General features: G+C 39.6%; 1 protein-coding gene across 4 annotated transcripts in view; it reads left to right on the top strand.

Moving 5' to 3' along the window:
* The window catches only part of KIF16B (kinesin family member 16B), a 302,297-nt gene that overhangs the window by 222,209 nt on the left and 52,449 nt on the right, over positions 1 to 27,639 (top strand). For all 4 annotated transcript variants that reach the window (XM_055373559.2, XM_019017553.4, XM_019017552.3 and 1 more), the window contains one exon: positions 13,482 to 13,571. In XM_055373559.2, coding sequence (XP_055229534.2) covers positions 13,482 to 13,571 — 90 coding nt within the window. The remainder of the gene's footprint in view (positions 1 to 13,481; positions 13,572 to 27,639) is intronic.

The following is a 27,639-nucleotide window of genomic DNA, read 5'->3' as shown; positions in this document are numbered from 1 at the left end:
CTCGTAGGGCAGAACAGCAGCTCCTCTTAGGGCAGGTGTGTGCCCTCCACTTGGCCATAGACCTTGGGATTTCCTGTCATGGAGAAAATCACCTTGATGACATGGTGGCCTCCAGGGATGCTCAGAGTCCAACTGCACCGTACAGAAAGGCTCACAGAGCATTCAAAAGCACACAGAGATGTAGAGGAAGGAGGGGTAGGTGGCACCCTGAGGGTGGGCTAGCAGGTGGGCCGAGTGTTCTATCTGACCCCTGGTCACAACTAGTTCATCTGTCCCCTCTCTGTCATCTCAGCCTTTCGTACTTACTATGTGCTTAAAAGGACCAGAGTGAAGTTTTAGACGAGGGGCCATGGCAGACAAAGGGTGCCCAGAGCCAGTGCACCTTCTCCATGAAAGGAAGCAGGCACAGGCACACCCAGCCAGCCACCTGCTGTGAGCAGTCCTGGGTTTCACCTGTACTTCTCCAGTAGAGCACGTATGGTACCAGGATGGGACCAGGCTGGTTGTCATCAAGGCTGGTCAGTTCAGGGGAGACTTAGCTGTCATCCCAGAGGGTGCATATCATGAGGTAGCATTTCCCTCCCTTTCCGTCCCTAAGTAACATTCTCATCTGTTCCATCATGTTTGGTTTTTTAAAATTATTCTATCTTTGGCATGTCTTACAGTTTATCAACCTGTGGCCTGTATTTAACACATCTTGCACACCTTAGGAACTTTGTTGTACCTCACAGGCTACTTGCTTACTGTCCTAGATCTGTTTTGACAGATCCTATGAGATTTGCCTATACCTCATGAGCTTTTTGCTTATTTACTGGCTGTATTTAACACTAATTAGCTGCATCCATCCTCTATAGCACAACTGGATGTTCTCAGATTAAGTATGGTAGACTCATGCTCTCGCTGAACATCCACGCACTGGACCGCACTGCCCTTCGTTCTTGACTGATCTCTGTAGGCAATTGCAGCTCTTCAAGGAAAGAAGCTAACATCTATCAAGCACCTTCTTTACCCAAGGCATTTTGCTAGACATTTCCACAAATTTGGAGAATGCACCAAAATGGGGGTAGTATTTGTATTTCACAAATTAGGAAATTATGAATGACTTGCCCAAGGCCACACAGCTAGTTAGTAGATCAAGATACCTAATGTTCATGTCAGGTGTAAGTGCACTGAGCCATACTTGTTCCCTTACTTACTCATTTTAATGTACCTTCCAAATATCACTACTTTCTACACATTTATAAGTTGAGGCTATATTTTAGTATTGCCCTAGAGATAATGGTCGTTTTCAAATCCTTGCCTGTTTTCAAAATCTACTGTTATTTTTGTGTATGTTTTAACTTTTTGCCTTGAAATGCTGACCAAGTCATGGGTACTTTGTAAATTGGGGCTGTTGTTAAGGCTTTGGTAAACCTGAAGAATTTGATGGTAGATTGGCCTGCCAGGAAGCATGAAGAAGAAATGCCTAGAAAAATTGCAGTTTGGGAGTTCAAGCAATCACATTTGCAGTCCAAGAAATTTCTCTTTATTTGGCAGAACAGAAATAAGAGCCATTCCAGTCTATTAGATAAACTCTGTACAGATACATCTTTTGGAAATACTCCCTACTTGATAGAATATAGATGTTCAGAAAGTGTGGAGTGTTGGCGTCTGGATCTGTGCTTATTAGTAACTGATGGATTATCTCCCTGCACGTGTATTAGCACGGCCGAGACAAATGGAGTGTTGCTTATGCCATGTCCATCTAGATTTAAATCTTCAGATTCTGTACTATTTTAAAACATAAATAGCAAGTGAAAGTAACTACACTAAGACTTGAAGAATCACCTTTTATCCCAGGATTTTTAAAAAATTTGTCACCCATCCCATCTCTTTGCAAACTTTCAGTCTTCTACTGAAAAGTGAAAAAAAATTTTTTTTTCTTCCCCGGTTTTCACACAAACCAACTGATCTTTTATACTGCCCTTCCTTGGACAGCCATATTTATCTTCACAAAGTAAATGCTTCCTGTGTAAGAAGTGACTAAGAAGAAATGAGATTGAGTTACAAGCACAGAAGAAAAGCAGTTATTATTTTATGGTCATGCCTTCAATTTCCATTTCACTCAAATTTCTATTTTTCTATTATAAGACTATATTAGTATTCCTCCTTCCTTGGTTTCAGAATTTTGGGAGTTTTGCATCTCTTCCTAGAATAAAATTTGTTTTAAAATCACAAAATCGTTTGAACTTTCCCTTTTGCAGTTGCTACCGATGGATATGCTTACCTTTCAGTAATGAATAATATAACGCCTTTTTAAGAACGGAATCACAGTGCCAGGAGTCACCATCTATTGAGTGTCCAAGCACTGTGCCTAGTCTCTTCACATTTTTTTTAGTTCATCTGCAGGTTAGGAATCATGAGTGCATTTTACAGATGAAGAAATCGGGACCTGAAAGAATTGAGTAATTTATCCAAAATCACACGACTAATAAGTTACTGGGCTAAAGTCAGGATCCCAGTCAGAGTTAATTCAGAGCTTTTCGTTATTGTATTATCTCATGATGACTGGTGGAGACTTTACATTCCTTGGTTTGCCTCTGAATATCTGGGTAATTTAAAGGAAAATTGCTTAGACTGTCATTCTCGCAATTTCCCACCCTGTTAAAGTAGAGTAAGTCCCCGTATTCCTCACCTGCTTCACAGAGGTGTTGGCAGAGGGGGAAGCGCTTTATCAGTGACAATCTTGGACTTAAAGGCCTCCATCTCCCAGATTCTCAGGGCCTTCACACATTTTATCAAATTTACCTTCAAACTACCCTGTGAGGTAAGTATACTGAAATAAGCGGTATTACAGCCTATTTTGAAGATGCTGAAGTTAAAGCATCGGGAAGTCATTATTTCTGGTTATTGCAAAAGGCAGGATTTGGGCCAGCCTGAAAGCCCTGTTGGACTTAGTAGCACTTCATAGCTGCCTCGAGTGTGAGTGTAATTTGGGAGTCAATCACTAGGCTCATTGCTTCCTAGCACACCAGGTTTGGACCAGATTCACAAGCCTGAGGCTCTGAGGCACTTTCTGTACTTGTCGATGATGCATCTGCATAGAAATGTGTCTGAGATTTTCCTGAATTGGATGGCTGTAGAATCTCCTATTTGAGCGGCTCCCCTGCCTTCAGGAATCTTCACTCTCCAAGCTCCATACACCTCCCATTTGTGTTACCCACAGACGGGCAGATCGAGGACTGGCATTGGACTGCCCTTTCCTTGTGCAATGTGCTGTCTTTAGAACCAGGCTCTTCCTGCAGAGGCCCAGCTTCTTCCCTCAAGTACCTTTGAACAGAATTTCTGCAGTTGGTCAAGCTTCAGGTTCACAGGGCCCACTGCACTGCAGGGGGAAGCCTGCTTGGATTAGGAACTGTTACACAGTTGCGGACATGGTCCAGATGGCAGCTGTTCCCTTGCCTTGTGTCCCTGGATGGCTGCTGACCGAGTCTCTCTTTCTTTGCTCCCACTTGGCTGCAGAGCTCTGCCCTCCTTTGGGCTCCCCAGAAGGAGAAGCCGGTGAACGTTCCCAAAGTGTCCCTAATGGAGCCAGAGGAGGGGATACATTGCAGATATATCTCAGAGCAAATAACTTAAAATACCCCATTAGACTATTGTGTTCTCCCAAGAGCACCAGCCTTTCCATTCCTCCTGCCTAGCTATTCCTGGGAGCTCCAAGTGCTGCCACCTTAGTAAGCCTAGGAGTTCAGCTCCAGCCTACTGGCTCAGCCTTTATCCCTAAACTGTGTAGGTTAACAGGACCCACCCTCCTAAAGGCAGTTTAGAGACTATCTGTTGTTTCTTAACATGTCTTTTAGGAGCCTCATACCTACCTACCCTAAAATTGTTTATCACAGTATGTTTTCTAAATCAATGTTCTCTCTAAAGGGAATTTGGTAAACGAGATTTTCTCTTTCTTTGCTTTACAATTTGCCCTCTTACGTCCCGTAATGCCTACTTTCTAAAACCTTTAAACAGTTACAGGTAAGTCAGAAAAGGACTATAATGCAGGTCACACTGTTGCCCACACTTCAGGATGAAAAAGTAATTAGAAAATGTTTCAGAAAAGTGTATATTGAAAAGAGGTTGTGAGTGCCACTGTCTCCATTATTTCTTTTATTGCTTAGCAAATATTTGGTACCCGTAATATAATTTTTTTAAAGACCATAGTAGAAGCATCAGGATACCAAGGAACAGAAAAGAGGAATAACTAGTTCATCCATTCAGGAGACAACTAAGTGTGGGAAGAGAAACACGTGAGAAAAATTGAGCAGCACAGAGCCAGTGGGCTCATGGAGGCATAATCGGAAGACGTCAAGGCAGATGTACATTTTTGCTTGCTTGAGACCGATGGGTGGATTTCAGTGAGTGCAGATGAGAGAGGAGGTGTTCTGGGCAATGGGAACAACAAAGACAGAGGCCCAAGGGTAGAAAAGGACAAGTGATGACTTGGTAATAGGAAGCAGTGCAGAAGGAGGCTAACCTTGGAGAGGGGCTCTCCTCTCAGGTAGAAGTGAATCAGGAAAATTAAGTGAGGATGAAGAGGTTTTGAAGGAAGGAAAATGAATGTAGCAAAAGCATCATTTTGAAATGTGCTAAAAGGATACTTAGGGAGTTGATCTTAGGTGACTCTAATCATCTCAGTAAACCGAGTTCATTATAAGGATGGAAAAATCTAGAACATTTTGAAATACTCATCGCAGAGAATGGAATTTGGAAGGATTTCCAAGTAGGAGTGACTGCTGAGCTAAAATGGCATACCTGTAGTGTAAATTCATTCTACCCTCCTAGGGGGCTGTCTTCAGCAGTGCAGGACAGCACCCAGGAGAGCAGGCTGACACCACGGGCACTCAGTTTGGGGGACTGTTCTGATGGGCCCCACAAGAAGGCTTAGAGAGTCAGGGAATTTGAGGTGCTGGTCTCCCAGTGTCAGGAGGACTAACCTGGAGTCCAGCCTCTGTAATTGATCCGAGAGAAAGGAGGTAAGCTAGGAGACCACGAAGAGGTCACAGTGAAGACAGCCAGGCAGAGTCAGCACCTATGGGGTGTGCATGCCTACAGAAATCAGAAAGCACCGGCACTGTCTGTCCTCAGAAAGATTTGGGGATGGCAGAGGCAGATCACATCGAGGAGCAATCAGATGGCAGCCTGTGATCTCTCTGGGATATTGATGTGATTAATGGGGTGTTGGCTTCTTTTACTACTTCTGGCTTAGTACCATTTGCAACAGTTGTCTAAGAGATTTTAATTAAATCTAATATACTAATGCTTGTTACTATACAGATTCATACATTTGGAATATATTTCATGTTTTCTCAGACACACTCATAGTTATGTTGCTGCATAAGACTTTCAGTAGAATTAGTTAATGAATTAGACCCTGCTCTCTTGGAAACCTTGAGGTCTTCCTGCATGCATCTCTTACCAGCCACAGCTTAGAGTCACAGAGCCTAAACTTTTCAAATCACACATAGCTGTCGCTGGAAAAGTTATTGAGCAGGAACACCCACTATATTGATTTTTATCTGTATAGATAGTGTAACATTTACTAACTATACATAGTATTTATTAGGATACACTTTCAGAAGTAGAGATCTAGAAAGAATAAGATTTAAAAAAAAAAAAATAGAAGTACCAATAGTTTCTTTCCATACTCCATGGAGCATCTTGTCTCTTCCTCTGTGAGGCCCACCAGCTGGGAGAGTATAAATTAATTTTCATTTTCTATAGTATGTAAGGAGATTTTAATTAAACCTTATCCATTAATGCTTGTTATTATTATATACAGGCATGTTCATTAGGAATATATTTCTTGTTTGCTCAAACATGTTCATAGTTATGTCACTGCCCAAGCTTTATTTTGCAAAAATCAGACAAAACTTTTTTTAGTATATATTAGGTTGCTATTAGACTATTTCTTCTAAACAGTTACTAATTACAAAGATTGTTTAAAAATATGCTTCAGGTAGCTCCCCCATATGTTGCTTTAAAAAATATTACTGAAGAGGACTCTACAAGTAACTGTGAAAGGCAGCTGGTTGGAGTATGATTCCTTGAATGAAAAACTGTTGATTCTCCTCTTTACACTGCTAGATATACATAACCAAATATCTACTGATGACAGATCTTAACACTGGCAATCCTTAAACCAGCAAAATAAGTATATAACATAAATTTGTGGGAAGCACTCAATTGAGAATTTTTTATAAGTAAATGCAGTCCATCTTGAGGACATGTTTATGGTGTTTAAGTTGCACTTGGTCATTTTATGGCCCAGGAAAGAAGGATTTGTATCAGTGAAACCACTCAGAGGGAGAGAAGTAATGAATTTGCTCCTCAAATATATGCAGTAATGATATCTTGCATTCTCAACATTAAATAAAATAATTAAGTGTTTTGGTCTGACTTATTTGTTGTGCTGATCTTCTGTTCCTCCCCTCTGCATCAGCACCCCATTTCATGCCCAATTTTAATTTGGGACAGAAAAGGGCTTTAATTTTGTCTCTTAATTTTGCCTTTCTGTCTATTTTTTCTCAAGCTTCCCATGAGCAGATCCTCAGCTCTAGGCATGGAGTCTTTCCATTCAAGGGAAAGGATTTAACGCTTTTTCTGTGCCGTGATCATCCATGCAGTTGCCTTGTCTACCATTTCTGATGTGATTGCAGGTGATACTCATCATCTTCATCTTGTTTGCATGTTGATAGACAAGGGGATATTCAAATGTGTTATATAAAGTGGGAAGCTTGAGCCTTGCTAATCCCCATATTTAGCCTGAATTCAGGTGAAAATCTCAAGAGTGAAGAATTTTTAAATCTCTCATGCCTTACTATGAACTCGTGTTACAAATATATTGAGAATGCACCATATTCTCTGCAGTTTTTTTTACAGTCATACTATTGTAACTAATTCAATAATCTTTGATTCATGTGAACCTTAACGAAACCACCAGAACAGAATAACAGCAACCAAGACTCCAGTAGGCCATGCTTCCTGTTTTACCAATTGAGGTCAAGCCTGAACTCTTGCCTAATTTGAAAAGTAAAATAATATCAAGTATGTCTCTCAGAAAACTACTGGCATCTAATATGGTACCAGGCACGTGGTAGGAGCTCAGTAAATGTGTATCTCTGCAATGAGAGTCCACCCACTCCACCCCACCCCAGTTACTACCAAAGACAAATAGCTTATACCCTTAGAAGGCTTAAAATCTCCTAAGTAGAGAGATATATAATTAGTATTAGTTACATAAATCAATTAGTGCAACATTAATTATGTAATTAATATCGTGTGCTGTGTGTTCTAATCATGGTGTGAACCAAATGCTAAGGGATCATGGAGGGGATGGAATAAATGATTCTTCCAGGGAGAAAGGAGTGGGAACGGGGCTGCTGCCCAAGGAAAAATCATGGTTTGGACACTACCCTGGGGGCTGAGCAGGAACTCTCCAGGTACAGAAAGGGGTGTGTGGTTGAGGAGGCCGTTCAGAAGACCCTTCAGAAGACCTACGAATATGCCATATTTCTTTATTCACACGTTGTCTGGGGTGTGAGATTTTTAGTTCACTGAGAGCTGGGATTGCCTAGGAAAGTCCCTAAATGCTGCACTAAGGGCTTTGGCCTGGGAGGGTAGTGAGACATCTGATTTTGAAGTGACAACATGACCAGTGGTTTATAGCCAGGCTGCTCAGACCTTAACCTGCATCACAGTCCCCTGGAGGGTTGGTCAGAACAGACTGCTGGGCCCCAGCCCAGAGTTTCTGATGAAGGCGCTGTGGGTGAGACCTCAGAACATGCATTTCTAACAAGTGCCCCAGTGCAGCTGATGCTGCTAACCACTGGTTTAGACAGTAAACTGAAATGTCGAGGGCAGAAGTCATTGAGGTCTGTATGTGAGTTTATTAAAATATCAAGTAAGGTAAGATGCAAAAATCACTACCCAGAATATGCCAGTAATGATTTTCATTGTTCATCATTTTTGAGACCTTATTATATACACAGGGTTAAAGGTTCCAGAGAGTCCCCTCTCTGTCATTAATGGTAGGATTCCTGGAGTCACCAGAAGAGTCACAAAAAGATTCCTCTGATACCTTTACTGACCTCATTAAGCTCAATTCAGAGGAATACAGTAAGTTTATAACATCATTGTTAGGTTCTTGGAAACTGCAACTTTAAGCAAACCAACTATAGCAGGTCCTCAAATGACATCATTTCATTCAACATCATTTTTTTACAGCGTTGATGAGAAAATGTGGTTTGGCTGTATGTTGTTTTGCCTAAAGTTAGTTTCCAGGAACCTATTGCCGATGTTAAGTGTGGATTTAACTGTGCATAGAAAAGGTAGCTTTGGGCAGGCTAAGTTCTTTCCACATTGGGCCGTCTTCCTGTCTCCTCCCACTCCACACACACACAATGGTAGCACCCCACCTTCTATCATAAGCACTTAAGGGTGGAGGGTGGTATTAAGGCAGAAGGGGGTGTATTGGATGCTTTTGGGGGAACATTCTTAGACGGGGATTTTATCTTCTTCTTGCTGTCTTGTCATCTTGTGCCCAAATGCCTTTTATATCTATTGACTAGGAAATCACTTAGCTATATCATCATGTTCTCCCCAGCATTTGGTGTATGCAGTTCATTAGAGAAGTTGGTATCACTTATAAGAACACTCTTCTGGGGCCACTGTGGGAAAGAAGAATGATACCCAAAATTGTGAGGCAGGTTCGAAGTACCATTTCACTATTTGGAGATTTCAAAAAATGGTGCAACATTAATTAGCTGTGAAAGCAACAAAGAGGAAAACACCATAGGCTAAAGCCCCACAAGCTGAGTGTCCAGTTCCTTTATCCTGATTTTGTTTGAGGCCTGCACAGAGAGATTTAAAAAAGCCATTGCTGATTCATTGTTACTACGAGGCAGAGTATATTTAAGACAAGTCCGTCTGGGGGCTCCCCTTTCCAACTCTTCAGAATGCCTGTGATGTGTCAAGTTCTGTTCTAAGGTGCAGTGACCAACAGGTAAAAATCTTAGCTCTCCTTAGAGCTTACATTCTAGTGGGGAAGAGAGACAAGAAACAAGATAGATTAGTAAATCCAGACCATGTTAGGTAATCAGAAGTGCTAAGGAGAAAAATAATTTAGGGAAGAAGAGTAAGCAGTATTGAATGGGAAAGAGGATGCAATTTTAGATAGGATATCCAACAGGGACATCACTAAGAAAGCGACTTTTGAGCAAAGACTTGAAGGAAATGAGGGAGCTAGTCATGTGAAAATGTGGGAAATGAACATTCCAGAAAGAGGAAAAGCATATGCAAAGTCTCTAAGGCCATACTTGCTGTGTAGCATCTTGGGTATACCCTAGATGAGCAAGGAAGAAAGTGGTTGTGGAAGAACCAGGGAGGAGACAGATTGTAGAAATCCTTGTAGATCACTGGAAGAACTCAAACTCATACCCTGAGTGAGATGGGACATGTTATGAGGACGCTTCATATGAGCAAAGAAATGGCCCCATCACACTTAATGTTTAACAAGATCACTTAGGCTCCTGTGTTGAGAAAAAAATGAAGGAAGGAGGCAAGACTATAAGCAAGGAGACCAACTAGGAGGCTGTTAAAAATAATCCAGGCAAGAGAAGATGGTGACCAACATATGAACAGTGGAGATAGTGAGAAATGGTCATTTTCTCATTCTATTTTGGAAGCTTGGCAAGAAGGGATTCACTGACTGACTGGATGTGAGATGTGAATGAGAAAGACAAACATCAAGGATGATGCCAGAGTTTTTGCATGGAACAGGGAGAAGAATAGCATTGTCATTTACTGAGATGGGGAAGGGGAGCAGGTTTGAATGAGATTAATTTTGGTAAGTGCAGCCATGATAAGTGTGAGATGCATATTAGACATCTGAGTAGGCCAACTTGTCAAGTAGGCAGTAGGATATACGAGTCTGGGTTCAGGAGAGAGGTACAGGCATCCAGGGAGTCATCCACATGTAAATTTATGTTGTGAGATGGGATGAGGTCACCAAAGCAGTGAGTGCAGGTAGAAAATAAAACATGTTCAAGATTGAGCCCTGGAGGACTCTGATGTTTAGAGGTCAGGGAGATGAGAAATCCCAGATGAAAAGAAAACTAAGATAAAAGTGTAGCAGTGGAAGCTGAAATAAATGAAAAAGATGTTTGAAGGAGGAGAATGCTATCAGACAGCTACGTCAGATCCTTCCCATAGACCGAGTACGATCAAAACCAAAAATTGACCAGTGGATTTAGCAATACAGAAGCCATTGCTAACCTTGGTAAGAGTAGTCTGGGTGGAATGGTGAGTAGATTTCTGAAAGACACCGCAATTAACAATTTTCTCCTCTCCTGCACCAACACAGGCTCCTTTCTGTCATATTACTCCATGAGCATTTAAACGCACCATTATTTCTCTCATCTTAAACTCCCATTTCGACTTGCCTTTCCCTTCCGTCTACCACTGCATTTCTGTCCTTTCCATTAAAACAAAATTCCTGAAAAATTTTTGATGTCATCAATTTCTTCCCATTATTCCCTGGAATTTTGTTTTAAGGACTTAAGGTTGTCAGCTGAGAGGATGGAGAGAGGTGGTAAAGACTTGAGGACGAAGAGGAGTAATCATTTTGTAAGAGAATGGAAGAGTGCACAGAATTGGAAAATGTGGCATGATTGGTGGGTGTCATCAGAGGCAGACTTGATGGTGGCAATTGTGACTTTAAAATGAGATCAATCTGTTTGGTGGTGTGTTATTCCTCAGCCCCATTCTGCTGGGCAGGTGCAGGCAGGGAGTGAGCAGACAGTTGGTTTTAACAAGAGTTGTGATTTATTTTTGTCCAGAGAATTTCAAGAGTGGGACAGATTTGAGGTTTTGTGCTTATGAGGATTTCTCATGGTTTTCAAGTTGAGTGAGGAAGAAACCAGGGCAGAGGTAAAAGGGCATTAGAGGTCAGGGTGTTGGAGGGATCATCTGGGTGATTAATGAAATTACCAAGAATCATGCAGGAGATCAGTAGGGCTGAAGCAGATGACAGTGAGCAGACTCTAAACCTTCAAGGAATTGGGGAAGCATCCAGGGTGAATGGCTGCCTGCAAGGAGGAGGGTAGAGCGGCAGGATCTGAAAGCGCTATGCTCACAGAGTAGAGAGTTCAGAAAGGGTACAGGAGCAGTTATTTGGAAGTTGGTGTGAAGAACAAGTGTATCGACCGCCATCCCAGTACGGTAGGATGAAGAGTGTGGGGGGAGAAGACAGTCCCGGCTGGAGAACATTGCCACGGAAGTGCTTCCTCATGGGAGAGCCGGGTTTCAGTTACAGCAAAGATGAAAGGGATGTTCCAGAAGAGGCTGAGGTCCTGGGGGATTTTGCTGATGATTGCCCGTGAGTCCAAGAAGTGCAGTGGAAGCATTTCAGGAGAAGGAAGGAGAGCCAGGAACATCAGAGTCTGAGGAATGTGAGAAACCTAGGCTTCTGGAGGTGGCTTTCTGAGGAATCTCGAGTCCCAGTATAGTATAGTCTCACCTGTGAAACATCCTGCATCTTACTACTCACAGGTCATGAAGTGGTTCCATTAACTTCCTGGGCTTTTCTGCACAAGCAGGCAGCAGCATGCCCTGTTGGAAGGCAGCAGGGCCCACTTGTGCTCCAGTTTTGTCTTTGCCACCTGGTTTGTGTCCAGCCAAGACTGTGGATTGTTGGGCTGTGAGCCAGAGGAAGCCCCCACATCCTCACTGATTGTGCTGGCCTTGCTCTCAGTGCCTCAGTGGGGTCTGCTGAGGAAGAGCAAGCCAGAGAGGAAGGCCAACCAGCTCACAGCCAGGAGCAGGGTTTCCCAAGCTCAAGTGACGTGCTTGCCAGCTTTAAATGCTTACTGCAGCTGCAGAGCACCTGCACTCTTGTTTGTAATGATTTTCTGTAAATACATTCACTTTTGTTTTCTTATGGAAATGTCTTTTTCAAGGAAACTCATAAGAAACCTGTCACAGTTGAAAAGTTATTGTAAAAAATGAGTACAGAACCAGAATGATGAAAAATTTAAAAATGTACATCCTCATACACCCTAGATCATCTCATTTGCCACTTTTGGGAAGTGAGTGAATCAAAGAATGGCTGGAACTCAGACTCACTCCTCCTTACAAAGCTGCCCACCTGTGTCTTCTCTCTTTCTTGTTACTACTTTCTACTGATGGCCCTGTGATTTACATGCGGGAGAATCAGGCTGAATTATTGTGCTTGAGAAGAGCATTTCCCTTATGTGCAAGTTAAGTTCCCATAAAGGAGCATGGCCCGTGCAAAGGCCCTGAGGAGGCAGAGAATATGTGCATTCAGGGGTGCAGCAGGAGTGAAGACATCTAGCAGGAGAGGCCTGCAGACAGGCTGCTGTGGGCAGGTTAAAAATGTAGATCTTTTTCTATGAGCAGCATGAAGCTCCACTTAAGGAGGGTCACCTCCCAAATCAAATGGTTAGATTTGAGTTCTAAAAGATCTGTTTTCAGTCATGCAGAAAGGGATTGGAGAGGGCAGATGGGGAGTGGACAGTTGGGAGATGCTCTTGCAGAGTCCACAGGAGACCCAAAGGCCTAAAGTCAAATGGTACTGATGGCAAAGGATGGAAGGATAAAGTTCTAAGAAATGTTTAGAAGGCAAAAGGAGCAAGACTTAGCACTTGCTTGAATGCAGGGATAGGAAGAGAAGGGAGGTCAGGGATGACTTCAGCATCTCTGACTGGCATTGCTTGGTAGGTGGTGGTAGAATGCTTTGAAATGGAGAACACCAGAGCTGGGACTGGAGGGAATATGTTGAGTATGGTTTTGGACAAACTGAATTGGAGGTTCCTGGGTGACATGGAAAGAAAGATGTGCCAAGTTGGGTATGTGGGTCTGGAGCGCAGAAGAAAGGTGGGAAGTGGAGAAGGGAATTGGAGATTCATTGGCCTGTGCTTTAGGTGTGATTGTAAAGGCTGATGTGGTCTACCTGCCTCTTCTTGTCACTGTGACCTTTCATATGTGAGCTGATGTGCAACAGAGTTTCCACTCCAGCTAGCCTATTAAAGGCTGAATTGATTATTCTCCCTCTGAAAAAAAGCAAAATATACTGTTGTGTTATTATACTAACAATGACTGAGATGCAGTGAGATTTTTTTCCTCTTCCACCTCCTCTTCTTTAAAAGTGTTTCTATAAAAAGGGACACTTTTTATAACTAATTAAGAGATGACCATCTGCCCTTCACTTTACATAGACAAGCTGCGTATAACAAGATCTGAGAGCCAAAGCTGCATGTTTAAGTAAAGTACATTTATTATTTCTGAGTTGTATTTATGCAGCTAGATTAATGTTTTCAGTTCTAGAGAAATTTTACATGCTAATCACTTGTTAATTTAATTTTTAAATTCTTTTGAAAAATTTTAGTGACTTTTGCTTCTTAATACTTATTCATTTTGGTTTTCCTGGTTAATAGATTACTGTCCTAGATGAGACATGGACTGTATTCAGGCGTTACAGTCGTTTTCGAGAAATGCATAAAACATTGAAGTTAAAGTATGCAGAGGTAAGTTATGAAATTATTATCTCCAATTAAGAGCATTCATTTTATAAAGTAAATGAGCTGATTGCATTAGCAATGTTATCTCTCTCTCTGTCTCTCTCTTTCAGATACTAGCTTATTAGTGTCACTAAGTCTTACTTCAGTAACCCATTTATCAAAGATAACTTTAAAATTTTTCTTCTTTGTTCCATTTCTGTTCTACACAATTTAAACATTTTCTTAACAGAAGATTTTGAAAGTGATATTACAATGACAGTAAGTGAACTCCATCCTTCTCATAAATTTTATGGTAAATTTTAAATACATATTTTAATCAATTTATAACTTCTCAATTATGAGACCTATTAAAATTAAAATAACTTCTTCATATAGATTTACACTTTTTTCTTTAAAAAAGGAAGACTACATTCATGCTTAGTCTTATACTTAATGACAATTCAAGTCATAACAGTTATTTTGCCATTGAACGTAGAGGGAAAGGTAGATAGAAAATGCAGAGTTATCTAGAGACCAGAAAGCATTTCATGCATCAGATCAAATATCCAGAGGGTATTAATACATTAGTCGTCTTTTCCTTTTTGAACAAACACAGGTTTCTCAAGTAATTTTAAGCAAAGTATTCCTAGAAGGAATGTGTGTTTTCCAAGTAATGATGATGATGATGATGATTTTACTTCTACTAAAGGAAGCATTATCTAGGTCCAGCTTTCTGGGAATTTTGTGTTGAACTGACTGCAGATCAATCAACAGTCATTGTCTAACTAGCCTGCTTTCACCAAATACTGGTTTTGAGCACTATTTTTATGACATTCTAAAAAATAGTTAGAAATTTGGTTCACTAATTTGGTTCACATTAAATAATGTTTCCTTAACATTCTCATGGCTTCCACCCTTTTTAAAATCTGATATAAAATACAAAGAGAAATAGCTTTTTGTAAATAAAATAGTTCCCTGGTGTGTAGAAGAATCTTGAGCTCAGGTAGAATTAAGCTGTGTTAGTTTGTTTGCATTGCTATAAAGGATTACCAGAGACTGGGTAATTTATGAAGAAAAGAGGTTTATTTGACTTACAGTTCTACAGGCTCTACATGAAGCACTTCTGGTGAGGGCCTCAGGAAGCTTCCAATCATGGTGGAATATGAAGGGGAGCCAGTGTGTCACATGGGGAGACAGGGAGCAAGAGAGAAAGGAGGGGGTCCTAGACTCTTTTTCACAATCAGATCTCAAGGTACTCATTACCATGGGATACCATCAAGCTGTTTGTGAGGAATCTGCCCTCAAGATCCAACACCTCCTACTAGGCCCCACCTCCAACATTGGGGACCATATTTCAACATGAGATTTGGAGGGAACACACATCCAAACCATATCTTAAGCTGTCTCTGAAATTCTGTTACTAAGCTGTCACACTCTCTAGTCTTTTATTAAAAATTTAGGAAACTTCAAGTGGGAATTTGTTCCCAAGAGGCTTCTTGTAACAGTAATAACATCAAAATCAAGTTATTAAGTTTGTTTCTGCAGTTTAATTTTCGTGGCTGAAATCAATATTGACAATTAAAAGAAGTATTGTGTACATATGAAATGTACAGAGCAGCTTGTTTTTAAAGTGAGCTTTGCAGCTCATTAACCACTTGGTTTTAAGTTACTACATCAGTATTTTAATAACGGATGGATTTTGCATATTTAATTAAACTCACTGAATTCCCAAAGCAATACCTAGCAAAAGCACTTTCCATGTAATAAAAGCACTCAGACTTTATATACACACACACACATTCATTCCAGGATGTATTTATTTTATATTGATTCTTTGATTACTTCAACCCATTCTGTGTAGGCACATTTTTCTGGATTCCAGTAATACTGTGACAGACAAGAACAAAAATTTCTTCTTCTATATATCTTAAATATGGGGCAGACAGTAAACAAGGAGAAAATAATAGCTAGCACTTTAAGAGTAAGCATGCAGTGTTGCAGTTACCATTTAAAGTGAGTTACATGCCTTATATGAAAAATAGCAATAAAGAATGGTGGGGCAGAAGGTGTTGGGCACACTTTAGTACAAGGTTGTTTCAGGGTTGGGCTCTCTGACAAGGTGGCATTCTAGTTGATACATTAGCTGAGAGATATTTAAAAGAGTTTTCAGAGCACCAGTATACAACTCTAATCTGTGTTTTTAAAGAAAACTCCAGAATGAACATAACAGAAACAATCTTTAAAGATATAATAGAAGAAAACCTACCCAAGGTTAAGAATGACATGAACCAGTGAGTCGAAGAAGTTACTTGGTACCAGGCAAAATGAATGAACACAGATTATCACATACGTGAGAGTATTTTCCAGAGGAAAAAGGGTGTATTACAAACATGTTTTAAAAAACCTTCAGATGAAGAAAATCAAGTTGGTGTCATTCATTAATTCACTCATCTGTATTGAGCAACTCTGCATGGTGAACACATTGTGAACAAGACAGCTGCATTCCCTCTTCTCATGAAGTAGAGAGAATAAACAGTGAACAAATAAATAAGGCAATTTCAGCTTGTGTAAAGTGAATAAAACCAGGCCTTGTGATAGTGTGGCATGAGAGCTGGGTAGTGGACTACTTTAGGTGGGGCAGGCCAGGCACACCTTTCTGAAAGAGTGGAATTTGTGCTGAGATCTGAATGTTGAAAAAGAGCCAGCCATGAAAATCTGGAGGTTAGTACATTGTAACTCACGGGAAGAGCAAGTGCAAATGCCCTGCAGTAGAACCAAGTTTGGTTTGTTCCAAGAACAAAAAGGCCTGGAAAAGTGGTGAGGATGGTAGAGGAATGTGGGCAAAGAGGTAGGAAGGGACTCTATCATGTGGAGCCTTAAACTGTATTCCTAGTGCATGGGAAGCCACTGGACAGTATTAAGCCTGGTAACAAAGTGGTTTTATTTATACACTTAAAAGGTCATTTTAATGGCCATACCGAGTATGGATTGTTGGGTTGCTAGAGAGCTCAAATCCAGAATTCTTTTTAGACATTAATTTGAGGATACTTTTAAACACCCAATTGGAACTATCAAGAGAGATGAAGGATATAAGCCTAAAGTTTAAAGGAGAAAGATATTATGAAGCTTCTCTTAGAAATACAAGTTATTGTTTGGATCAGGAATAATTAAGAAAAATTTTTTTATTTCTTTTACGCTAAGTAAAGTGCTTTTATTTCTGCTTCAATTTCTAGCTAAGTTTCAATCTTCAGACCATTTCTATTCATAGGCGACTTCTGCTCACAGAAGCCTCTTTTCCTGAAGACAGGCTCAGGATCTCAATGTTAGCTAAGAATGGAAATTGGTTCTCCATGTTGTGTTTAATTTTGTGGCTTATAATTACTCTCACATAAGGACAAAAGAATGTTATATATAAAGGAGAACCCACAAACACATGCGTGCATGTATTTGAAGGAAAACAGACTATGGGAGTGGTGATTTGAAACCTTGTAGTAAGCTCCTAAAACAAACACCACATGTTGAAAGGTACAGACCCCAAGGTGTGCCATGCCGTTGTTTGTGTCCATAGCCACCACTCCAACACTTACAGGGTGCTGACCGTGGGCCAGGTGCCGTGCTGTGCATCTCATGTGGTTCTCGGACATCACTGGGAAGTGTGGGGGCTGTTACCCTCCTTGTTTTACAAAGACAGATACTGAAGAGTGGGAGAGGTAAATAATTTGCCTTGTATCAAACAATTGATGAGCAGAAGCCAGTCCCAGGCCATTGCACTCTAATTTCTGTTTCTAAACCAACAATAATATAAAAATGGGAAAAAAGAATTATTTCTAAAAACACAGTAGCCTGTCATTCTAGATCTAAATCTTATTTCACTCACGACAGCATTGTCCATTTAACATTTTTAAGATAAAGCTTAAAATTAAATTGAATATCAGCTGTCTCTTTTCCTGTAAAGTTCTTTTTTCTCTTATGTAGCTCAGCTTCACGTAGTCATACTTGCTAAGTATTTGTTGAGACTTGAGATCAATGTTTATTAGGTATTTGTCAATTATTATTGCTCTCATTAGTGCTTATATTATTACCATCTCTGTAAATAATGCTAATCTGCTCCTCCAAGTGGACTGTTTGGCCTGACAACATCCTAGAAATCACTTGATTTGCTAAAGACCTAACTCTTTCAGGAAAGCCAAAGGGTTGATACAAAAGGATCCTGAAAATTTCCTCTCATGGGTGACTATTTTATAGCCAAGTGGGAACATATTTTATTTACTTCGCTCCTTCACCAGATTGGGCTCATTATTTCTGTGGAAGTAGAAGACTATTCTGGCTCTCTTAATTGCAAGGGTAACAAAATGTTTGATGATAGTATATTTTTAAATGACACATATTAAATTTACCTAGCCATACAAGGCTCCAAATTTTTTTTTTTTTTTTTTTTTTTTTTTTTTTGAGACGGAGTCTGGCTCTGTCGCCCAGGCTGGAGTGCAGTGGCGCAATCTCAGCTCACTGCAAGCTCCGCCTCCCAGGTTCACGCCATTCTCCTGCCTCAGCCTCCCGAGTAGCTGGGACTACAGGCGCCGGCCACGACGCCCGGCTAATTTTTTGTATTTTTAGTGGAGACGGGGTTTCACCATGTTAGCCAGGATGGTCTCGATCTCCCGACCTCGTGATCCGCCCGCCTCGGCCTCCCGAAGTGCTGGGATTACAGGCGTGAGCCACCGCGCCCGGCCAAGGCTCCAAAATTTTAATCAAGCTAAGAAATATCGAAAAGCACGCTGGAATTCAAAATATACAGAATTAGGAATATGCTTGCCAAGATAGACTCTTCTGTCACCTTAACACTTTAGTTTTAGTTAGCCTATAGTCTTTTGGAACTTTGTCTAAAATGATATCCTGCCCATTCACATTTCATCTGGAGTTTAGCCGTGGTCTCCTGGGGGATATACTTTTAACAGTTTGGTGTGACAGGTCTCTTGATGGAGATTTGTTTTCTTTTGGTAATCTTTTTTCCCCAATAATAAATTACATGTTCATTATAAAAGATTGACATTATTCAACAACATATACATGGAATGTGAAAGTTCTTCTTAATCTAACCCTCAGTAGGAATGATTTGCAACACTCACCAGGAAGTCCTCCTGGGTCCAGCTATGCATTCAGACTCGCAACTCCCATAGTCCGTGCTCAGCGTCAGTTTCCCTGGGAAGGACACAGGACAAGAATCACTGCTTGCCAGCAGGACACAAGGGCTTGGAGAAGCCCCCCAAGCAGTCTCTGGAGCAGTCCACTCGGCTGTCTGAGAGCTGTTCTTGCCTCACTTCTCCAGGTGATAGCTAACATACAGAGTTGAGCCCCACATGGGCATGTGTGAGAACCACTCTGGCCTAGAATCCCGTGCCAGAAGGGAGCCAGTGTCTCTTATAACAACTCCATAGGCAGACTTTCTAGAGTCCCAACAGGCTGCTGAGTTACCAGTCATCTCACTCAGAGAATCCTAAAGCTATGGCTTCCCACCAGACAGCTGTCATTTCTGCCTGTCCAGATGCAACTTACTGAGGCAGGGAGTCGGGGGTGTCATTTTTACCATAAGCATGAGCAACGTTGTCTCATAACAAACTTGGCATGTCACCTTATCAGGTTTCCAGAATCCTGTTGATGAATATTTGGGTAGTTTCCCAGTTATTGCTATTGTGACTACTTCTCTGTAAACATTCTTGAACATATCTATATGTCTTCTGGTTCATGTGTTAGACTTTCTTTGTGAAGAAATTTGATAATTGCTTAAATGTTCTTAAAGACTTTCTGAAAAGCCAAGATCAGTAAAGAATGCACTAAGTTAGGTAGACTGAGAGTCCTGAAAGCCATCACCGTAGAGAGAAAGTTTAAGAATTCCTTAACCATCATTCAGCTAAGCCTTCTAATCCCCCTGTTCACTCACATTCATTTGGTTAATTATTTACTATAATGTCTCCTTAAGGAGAATGATGTGCTTGTCAACTGAAGACCCCTCAGGAATACTTTACATACATTTGGGTGGTGAGCCAATTAAAGCGGTAAGGAGTTGTTGATTATTAGATATAAGATAAGTCTCTGAATAAAATAGAAGTAACCTAAGGTTAATACAAACAGAACTTAGGAATTGAGCAGACAAGAAGACACTGGGTTCCATAAAATTCAGGGAAGTTGGGGTTGAGAGCAGGGGAAAAGCAAAAACCAAAGAAAAATTTAGTCCTTGTTTTAATTGTATGATGACAGATTATATGAATAAAAAAACCTAAATTTTTTGTACTTTGTAATACTGAAGAAGGACAGATTTGCTGCATGTGATCTTCAATCATATACAAACATTATTGCCATTCTGTTTTCAGATTCACTGTATGAGTAGGCTGAGTTCTTCACTGGAGGTGCTGCATTACTCAGGGTTTTTTAAATTGTTGTTTTATTTTTATTTATTCATTTTCTTTAATCTTAGCAGTTCCTTCTGGATTTCAAATGGGTTTCCTCTTTTGTTTTGAATTAATTTGTCCTCTTCATCTATTGACATGTATTATGCAAGATAATAGCTCCTTCTGGCATTCATTTTCTGTTCCCCTTCATTGACCTTGTATGGAATCTTAATCAAATTAAACCTGTGTTTTCCAGTTCACATCTGTAAAGTGATAATGCCACAGCTAGTTTGTAGAAGATTGTGAGAGCCTCAGATACAATGTGTTATTGAAAGCAACTATGAAGTATTATGCAGCATCTTCCAGAGAGCAGATCTTTGAAATTTTATCATGCAAATAATTTCTGTAGTGCTTTTTCTGTATGAAAACTATGTATTTTTGACTCTATTAAAATCAGTGTAAGGCTTTTAAATATCAATCAAGTTACATTGTCAGAAACAAAGCCCACATGAAGTGTTCTCTTTTTGTTTCTATGAGAAGGAGATAGAGTTACTGTTTCTGTCTGGTGTTCATGAAGCTTACCTATAGATCCAGGTCACAATCCAAGAGTCCAGCAAAACAGAAACATAGCTCCTCAAGCTGAAGAGAAAAAAACTTTTAAAACCACATCTCTTTTTCATCCATTAGCATGAGTAGTGAAGAGCTAGTATCCCCCTAGCTTTTTGGATGACTGGTCTGGTATTTTAATAAAGTTGGATGACATGAGGCTGGAAGGTCAGAGGTCATCAGGAGAGTTACTGCTTCCAGGAGATTCACAGATGCCAACTCGTGTCTGATTTTTTTAAAAAGACTTTATTTTCATACATTTAACAAGGAGTCCTTCTTTTCAAATGCTAGAGCCTAATGAGCACTGCTGTGGACTGAATGTTTGTGTTCCTCCTAAATTGTGTTGAAATTTAACCTACAATTTGTTGGTATTAAGAGATGGGGCCTTTGGGAGGTGACTAGGTCATGAGACCCTCATAAATGGGATTAGTACCTGAGGGAGCTTGCCCCCACCTCCTGCCATGTGAGAACACAGAAGGGGCCATCTGTGGAGAACAAGACCTCAGCAGGTACTGAATCTGCTTACACCCTGATCTTGGACTTCACAGCCTCCAGAACTGTGAGCAGTAAATTTCTGTTGTTTATAAATTACCCAGTCTAAGGTATTTTGTTATAGCAGCCCGAACGGACTAAGTCAGGAACCTTACTTTTCAAGGATGTAAATCTCACTGTGAAACAGATGAAGTACTGGAATCAATCATTGAGGGTCTTTTGATGATATTCTTGGCTAAATGATTCTGAAGCCAGTTTGTGCTGCTGCACTTAGAGGCAACAGAATGAATTTTGAAAATGAGACATTTCATGTATTAAAATGTACAATCAAAACAAGTGCTAGGGGATGCCTGTGCATCATGAGAGTATAAGCTACATGGAACAGTTCATGTTGCTTGTCTTCATCGTAACTAAGTTATCGCAGTGAGTCATTAGAGTCCCCAAGTTTCAAACACAATCAGCCTCAATCAGCCACATCCCTAGGGAGTTCCCTTCTCCCCACAAAGCTGAGAGAAAAATATTTTGAGAGCCTTCCATAAAAATGGAAAATTGCTGTGTTAGAGCAATTGTTCTCTCACATCTGGCATTCTCTGGGTGCCCAGTAAACACTAGTGGGAGGGAAGAAAATGACTAGGCAAGAGGTTATTTAATTTGTAGATGGACTTTCAGTTAGTGCTGATGAACCATTTCTCACCTTCTTTACTTTCTGAGCAGCACCAAAGAAAGAAATGAAAAGAATTTGGCTGTTGGCCTTGTATTTGTCTTGGACAACTATTGACCATCTATTATTCAAATGCATGATAACAGTTTTATTACTAGCATTTCAAGTTTAATATAAAAATTGCAAATCTGCTCACCACCCAAATTATAATGCTACCAACTGCAGCCACAGAGAGCACCCAGTAAGCCTTAGATAAATTCAGTTGCACCAAGCCCTCAGCCTCCTTGAATTTCTAAATAGCAAACAGCTATGCAGACAAAAATAGAATACAGCCAGCTTCCTGACCTTGTACATTATCAGAGGCCCAGGTAGTTCACTGTGTGGTTTGTATCACACCATTCTCTTCAACTGGTAGATAACTAGCATTTAAATCACTGCTTTCAAGGATGAGTGGAGGCGCAATGAGCATCCAAATTACCTGGGAAGCTTTTCCAAAATATGCAGACTCAGGCCCCAAACTAGGAATTTCTTATTCAGTAAATCTGACTTGGGGCTCAGGAGTGTGTAATTGGGAGAAAATCCTCCATAGGATGTTCTCTGGACCACTGGTTAAGACATTGGCTGTCCTTTTTTGCATCTATCTTGGAAACATTAGATGATTTTTTTTTTATTTCAATAGATGTTTGGGAAACAGGTGTGTTTGGTTACATGGATAAGTTCATTAGTGGTTAGTGGCAATTTCTGAGATTTTGGTGTACCCATCACTCGAGCAGTGTAAACTGTACCCAATGTGTAGTCTATTGTCCCTAATCCCCCCTCCCACCCTTTCCCCTGAGTCCCCGAAGTCCATTGTATCATGTTTCCTCATAGTTTAGCTCCCACTTATGAGTGAGAACATATGATGTTTGGTTTTTCATTCCTGAGGTACTTCACTTAGGATAATGGTCTCCAATTCCATCCAGGTTGCTGCAAATGCCATTATTTTGTTTCTTTTTATGGCTGAGTAGTATTCCATGGTGTGTGTGTGTGTGTGTGTGTGTGTGTACATGTATACATATACATATATATGTGTGTGTGTATATATATACACACACATATATGCATACACATACACACACATATATATGTTATATATATATATATATATATAACATTTTCTTTATCCACTTGGTTGATGGGCATTTGGGCTGATTCCATGTTTTTGCAATTTTGAAGTGTTGTGCTGCTATAAACATGTGTGTGCAAGTGTCTTTTTCATATAATGACTTCTTTTCCTCTGGGTCGATACCCAGTAGTAGGCTTGCTGGATCAAATGGTAGATCTACTTTTAGTTCTTTAAGGAATCTCCATACTGTTTTCTATAGTGGTTCTACTAGTTTACATTCCCACCAGCAAGTGTAAAAATGTTCCCTTTTTACCACATCCATGCCAACATCTTTTATTTTTTTGATTTTTTAAATTATGGCCATCCTTGCAGGAGTAAGGTGGTATCGCATTGTGGGTTTGATTTGCATTTAACTGATAATTAGTGATGTTGAGCATTTTTTCATATGTTTGTTGGCCATTTGTGTATCTTCTTTTGAGAATTGTCTATTCATGTCCTTAGTCCACTTTTTGATGGGATTATTTGGGTTTTTTTTTTTTTTTTTTTTTGCTGATTTCTTTGAGTTCCTTATAGATTCTGGATATTATTCCTTTGTCAAATACATAGTTTGCAAAGATTTTCTCCCACTCTATGGGCTGTTTATTCTGCTGATTATTTCTTTTGCTGTGCAGAAGCTTTTTAGTTTAATTAAGTCCCATCTATTTATCTTTTTTTGTTGTTGCATTTGCTTTTGGGTTCTTGGTCATGAAGGCTTTGCCTAAACCAATGTCTAGAAGAGTTTTTCCAATGTTATCTTCTAGAATTTTTATGGTTTCAGGTCTTCTATTTAAGTCTTTGATTCATCCTGAGTTGATTTGCGTATAGGATGAGAGCTGATGATCCAGTTTCATTCTTCTACCTGTGGCTTGCCAGTTATCCCAGCACCATTTGTTGAATAGGGTGTCCTGTCCCCACTTTATGTTTTTATTTGCTTTGTCAAAGATCAGTTGGCTGTAAGTATTTGCGTTTATTTCTGGGTTCTCTATTCTGTTGTGTTGGTCTATGTGCCTATTTTTATACCAGTAACATGCTGTTTTGGTGACTGTAGCCTTATAGTATAGTTTAAAGTTGGGTAAAGTGACACCTCTAGATTTGTTCTTTTTGCTTAGTCTTGCTTTGGCTATGTGGGCTCTTTTTTGGTTCCATAGGAATTTTAGGGTTTTTTTCTTTTCTAGTTCTGTGAAAAATGATGATGGTATTTTGATGGGAATTGCACTGAATTTGTAGATTGCTTTTGTCAGTATGGTCATTTTCACAATATTGATTCTACCCATTTATGAGCATGGGATGTGTTTCCATTTGTTTGTGTCATCTATAATTTCTTTCAGCAGTGTTTTGTAGTTTTCCCTGTAGAGGTCTTTCACTTCCTATACACATTTCTAAGTTTTTTTTTTTTCAGCTATTGTAAAAGGGGTCGATTTCTTGATTTGATTCTCCGCTTGGTTGCCGTTGGTATATAGCAGCACTAGTGGTTTGTATACATTCATTTTGTATCCTGAAACTTTACTGAATTCATTTATCAGATCTAGGAGCTTTTTGGATGAGTCTTCAGGGTTTTCTAGGCATACAATTATATCATCGTGAACAGTGACAGTTTGACTTCCTGTTTCTGATTTGGATGCCCTTTCTTTCTTTCTCTTGTCTGATTGCTCTGGCTAGGACTTCTAGTACTATGCTGAATAGAATTGGTGAAAGTGTGCATCCCCCTTGTCCTGCTCCAGTTCTCAGTGGGAATGCTTTCACCTTTTCTCTGTTCAGTATATTGTTGGCTGTGGGTTTGTCATAGATGGCTTTTACTAACTTAAGGTGTGTCCCTTCTATGCCGATTTTCCTGAGGGTTTTAATCATAAAGCGATGCTGGATTTTGTCAAATCCCTTTTCTGCATCTCTTGAGATGATCGTGGGATTTTTGTTTTCAATCCTGTTTATGTGGTGTGTCACATTTATTGACTTGGGTGTGTTAAACCATCTCTGCATCCCTGGTATGAAGCCCACTTGATCATGGTGGATTATCTTTTTGAAATGCTGTTGGATTTGGTTAGCTAGTATTTTGTTGAGGATTTTTGCATCTATGTTCATCAGGGATATTGGCCTGTAGTTTTCTTTTTTAGTTGTTATGTTCTTTCCTGGTTTTGGTATTAGGGTGATACTGGTTTTAAAGAATGCTTTAGGGTGGATTCCCTCTTTCTCTATCTTTTGGAATAGTTTCAATAGGATGGATACCATTTCTTCTTTGAATGTCTGATAGAATTCAGCTGTGGGTTGATTTTTCATTAGTGTAAAGCACCAGATCTAAAAGATGATTTCCAGTGACAAATATTCTTGTCAAAATTATTCAAACCTAGACAGTGGAGAAGAAGTGTTAATTGTCTCTTTGATCACCAAGATGTGGACTCTATTACTCTTTCCTCTGCAATAAACAAGGAAACTTCCACAGCAATGAGCTTGGAACTGTTTGCACATTGTGAAATGCCAGCACCCTGAGGGATCTTAACGACTGGATAGTCCAGTTTTCATTTTAGAAATGAGTAATCAAATACCTATGGAGAGTTTTGTTAAGGTCACACCAAGATTTAGGACATGGGGCAAGGTTCATGTCTCCTAATTCCCGGTCCCATGCTCTTTGTCTGAACCTCCCTCTCCATGGCCATGTTCACTTTAAAAGGGAAAATTCACAGAATTCTCTAGATGAGACCAAAGAAAAGAAAGCCTGTTCCCTGTAAAAATCTGTTACATAGCAAGACTCCGTGGATGATAACAATGACAGGTTCCTGTCATGTCTGTCTCTGCAACAATTCAAATCGTAGTAAGAAATGGAAAATACACTTTAGTTACTTCATCTGCATATTTATTCTTAAAAATGAAATATTTAATATTCACAGATCTGAAGTATCTTTCACTTTAAAAAATGTTTGTGGCACATATGAATGTCCTCAATTTTACATTCACTGGGTCATGCCTGAATGAAACTGACACTGGGTTTTGGGGAAAATGAGACTTCATGTGGAAAAGTTACAATATTTATACCAAATATAACTGAAAGATGGTGTAGTGCTAACTATGTTTCCAAATTTGATTTTATATCTAGGATGACTCTAAGTTTTAGCTTTTTGGTGACAACAGGACAGCAGCTTCTGTTAGGGATATATTCTGATTTTAATCACTGGCTGCTTCATAATGACCACCAACAATGAATTCTGTCTTGTTCCTTCAGTCAGCTGATACTTCAGGAGGGTCTAGTATGTTGCAGACTCTGGTCTAGGTTCAGAAGAGATGTTCATAAATATCGTGTGGTATGGGCTTAAGTTACCCTATCAGGAGTCTAAAGGTAGCTCATTACTCCCTTCATAATCCAGCTAGGTTGTCCTGAAGAGTTGCTGCTTTATGCCTCTAACAAATCAGACTTGGAAGAGAATTGCTTATTTGTTTGTGAGTATATTTCTCAGTGACAGCTGTTCTTATAAGGCCTTGGGAGCTGCTATTAATTTTGAGTAGTCAGAAATGCTTCCATCTAGTCAGATGTGAGAATTATGGAGCCTTTTGATGAGTTTTTATTATTTGCATTTCTCAAAAGCTAGAATGGCTTAAATTTACAGCCACGAACCTTTAGGGTGCAGATGTTTCAAAAGCTGCTAGTTACCATGTAGGTGGGTCTACTTGCAAAAGACAGGTTATAGCAGATTTGACCAATTCGAGTGCTATGTTGTATTTTTTCTTCTAATCTTTAAAAATTGGGTAAAAGTTAGATAGCCAAATATCACATGAGTAAAGAAAATGACTAGTAAATGAGGAATGACAACAAAGTACACTTTTATCAGGTGTTAACAGAAGTCAAATGTTTTCCTTTTATTAGTAAAGACTCCACAACTTTATTAGTTCTCAATTTCCTTTCAGTGATTTATAACCCAGTTTTAGCTGCTCAATTGTTAAAAATCATAAAAGATAGGCAAGGCTTTTTATTACCCATTTTAATTTCTTTTCTATATTTTAGGGCTGCCATTATTTATATCCAAAGTAATAGCGATGCCATTTATCAAAATAGCTTATGCTGTCTGTTGCCTCCAAGACCACCTGCACTTAATACAGGGTCTGGCTCAACTAAAATGTGAACTTTGCCAAGAGAAAAGGCTTTCAAAAACAGGAAACTTTTCCATTACATTTTTCCATTACATGTCTTCTTGATGGCAGCAGACTGGCTGACCTGTCTTATTATAATGTAATAAACATTGAAGTCAGGATTTGAGCCTGATAACTCTTAGAAGAAAATTGGGCTGTGTCAGTTCACTGAGAATCAGAAAGAGAAAAATCAACTTATAGATGAAAATTTCACTCTGAGATCATTAAGAAATATTACAATATCAGCAGAGAGAATGCTGACTATATTTCTAATATGCATACATGTACATATAGCTAGCTAACTTGCTAGATGGATGATACTCAACGCTTTCATAATTCCCAACCCTGGGATTCACGAATAATTATAAAATAATTTATATTATAAAATAGCTTATAAGATTTAAGTAAATACTAATTGTCTTAGCTTACTCTTTTGAAAATTCTTCATATAGATCTATTTTTCAACCAAAAATTTAGAGGCTTGTTGGTTGAACATCCAAAATAAAGCTAATTACTTGGGTTTTTAGACTTCACAAGCACTGAAGAAGGGAAAGACAAATTTCATTGGAAATCGGTAGGCCTCAAATTATTGATTTCATTTTTTAGTGGCTTAGTCTTGCTTTGGCTGTGTGGGCTCTTTTTTGGTTCCATAGGAATTTTGTCTTTTGTCTTTTGAATATATTTTATTCA

The sequence above is a fragment of the Gorilla gorilla genome, chromosome 21 (genome assembly GCF_029281585.2).
Source record: "Gorilla gorilla gorilla isolate KB3781 chromosome 21, NHGRI_mGorGor1-v2.1_pri, whole genome shotgun sequence".
Lineage (NCBI taxonomy): Eukaryota > Metazoa > Chordata > Mammalia > Primates > Hominidae > Gorilla > Gorilla gorilla.
Note: the sequence above shows the minus strand (reverse complement) of the source record. Positions and strands in the feature narration are given on the sequence as shown.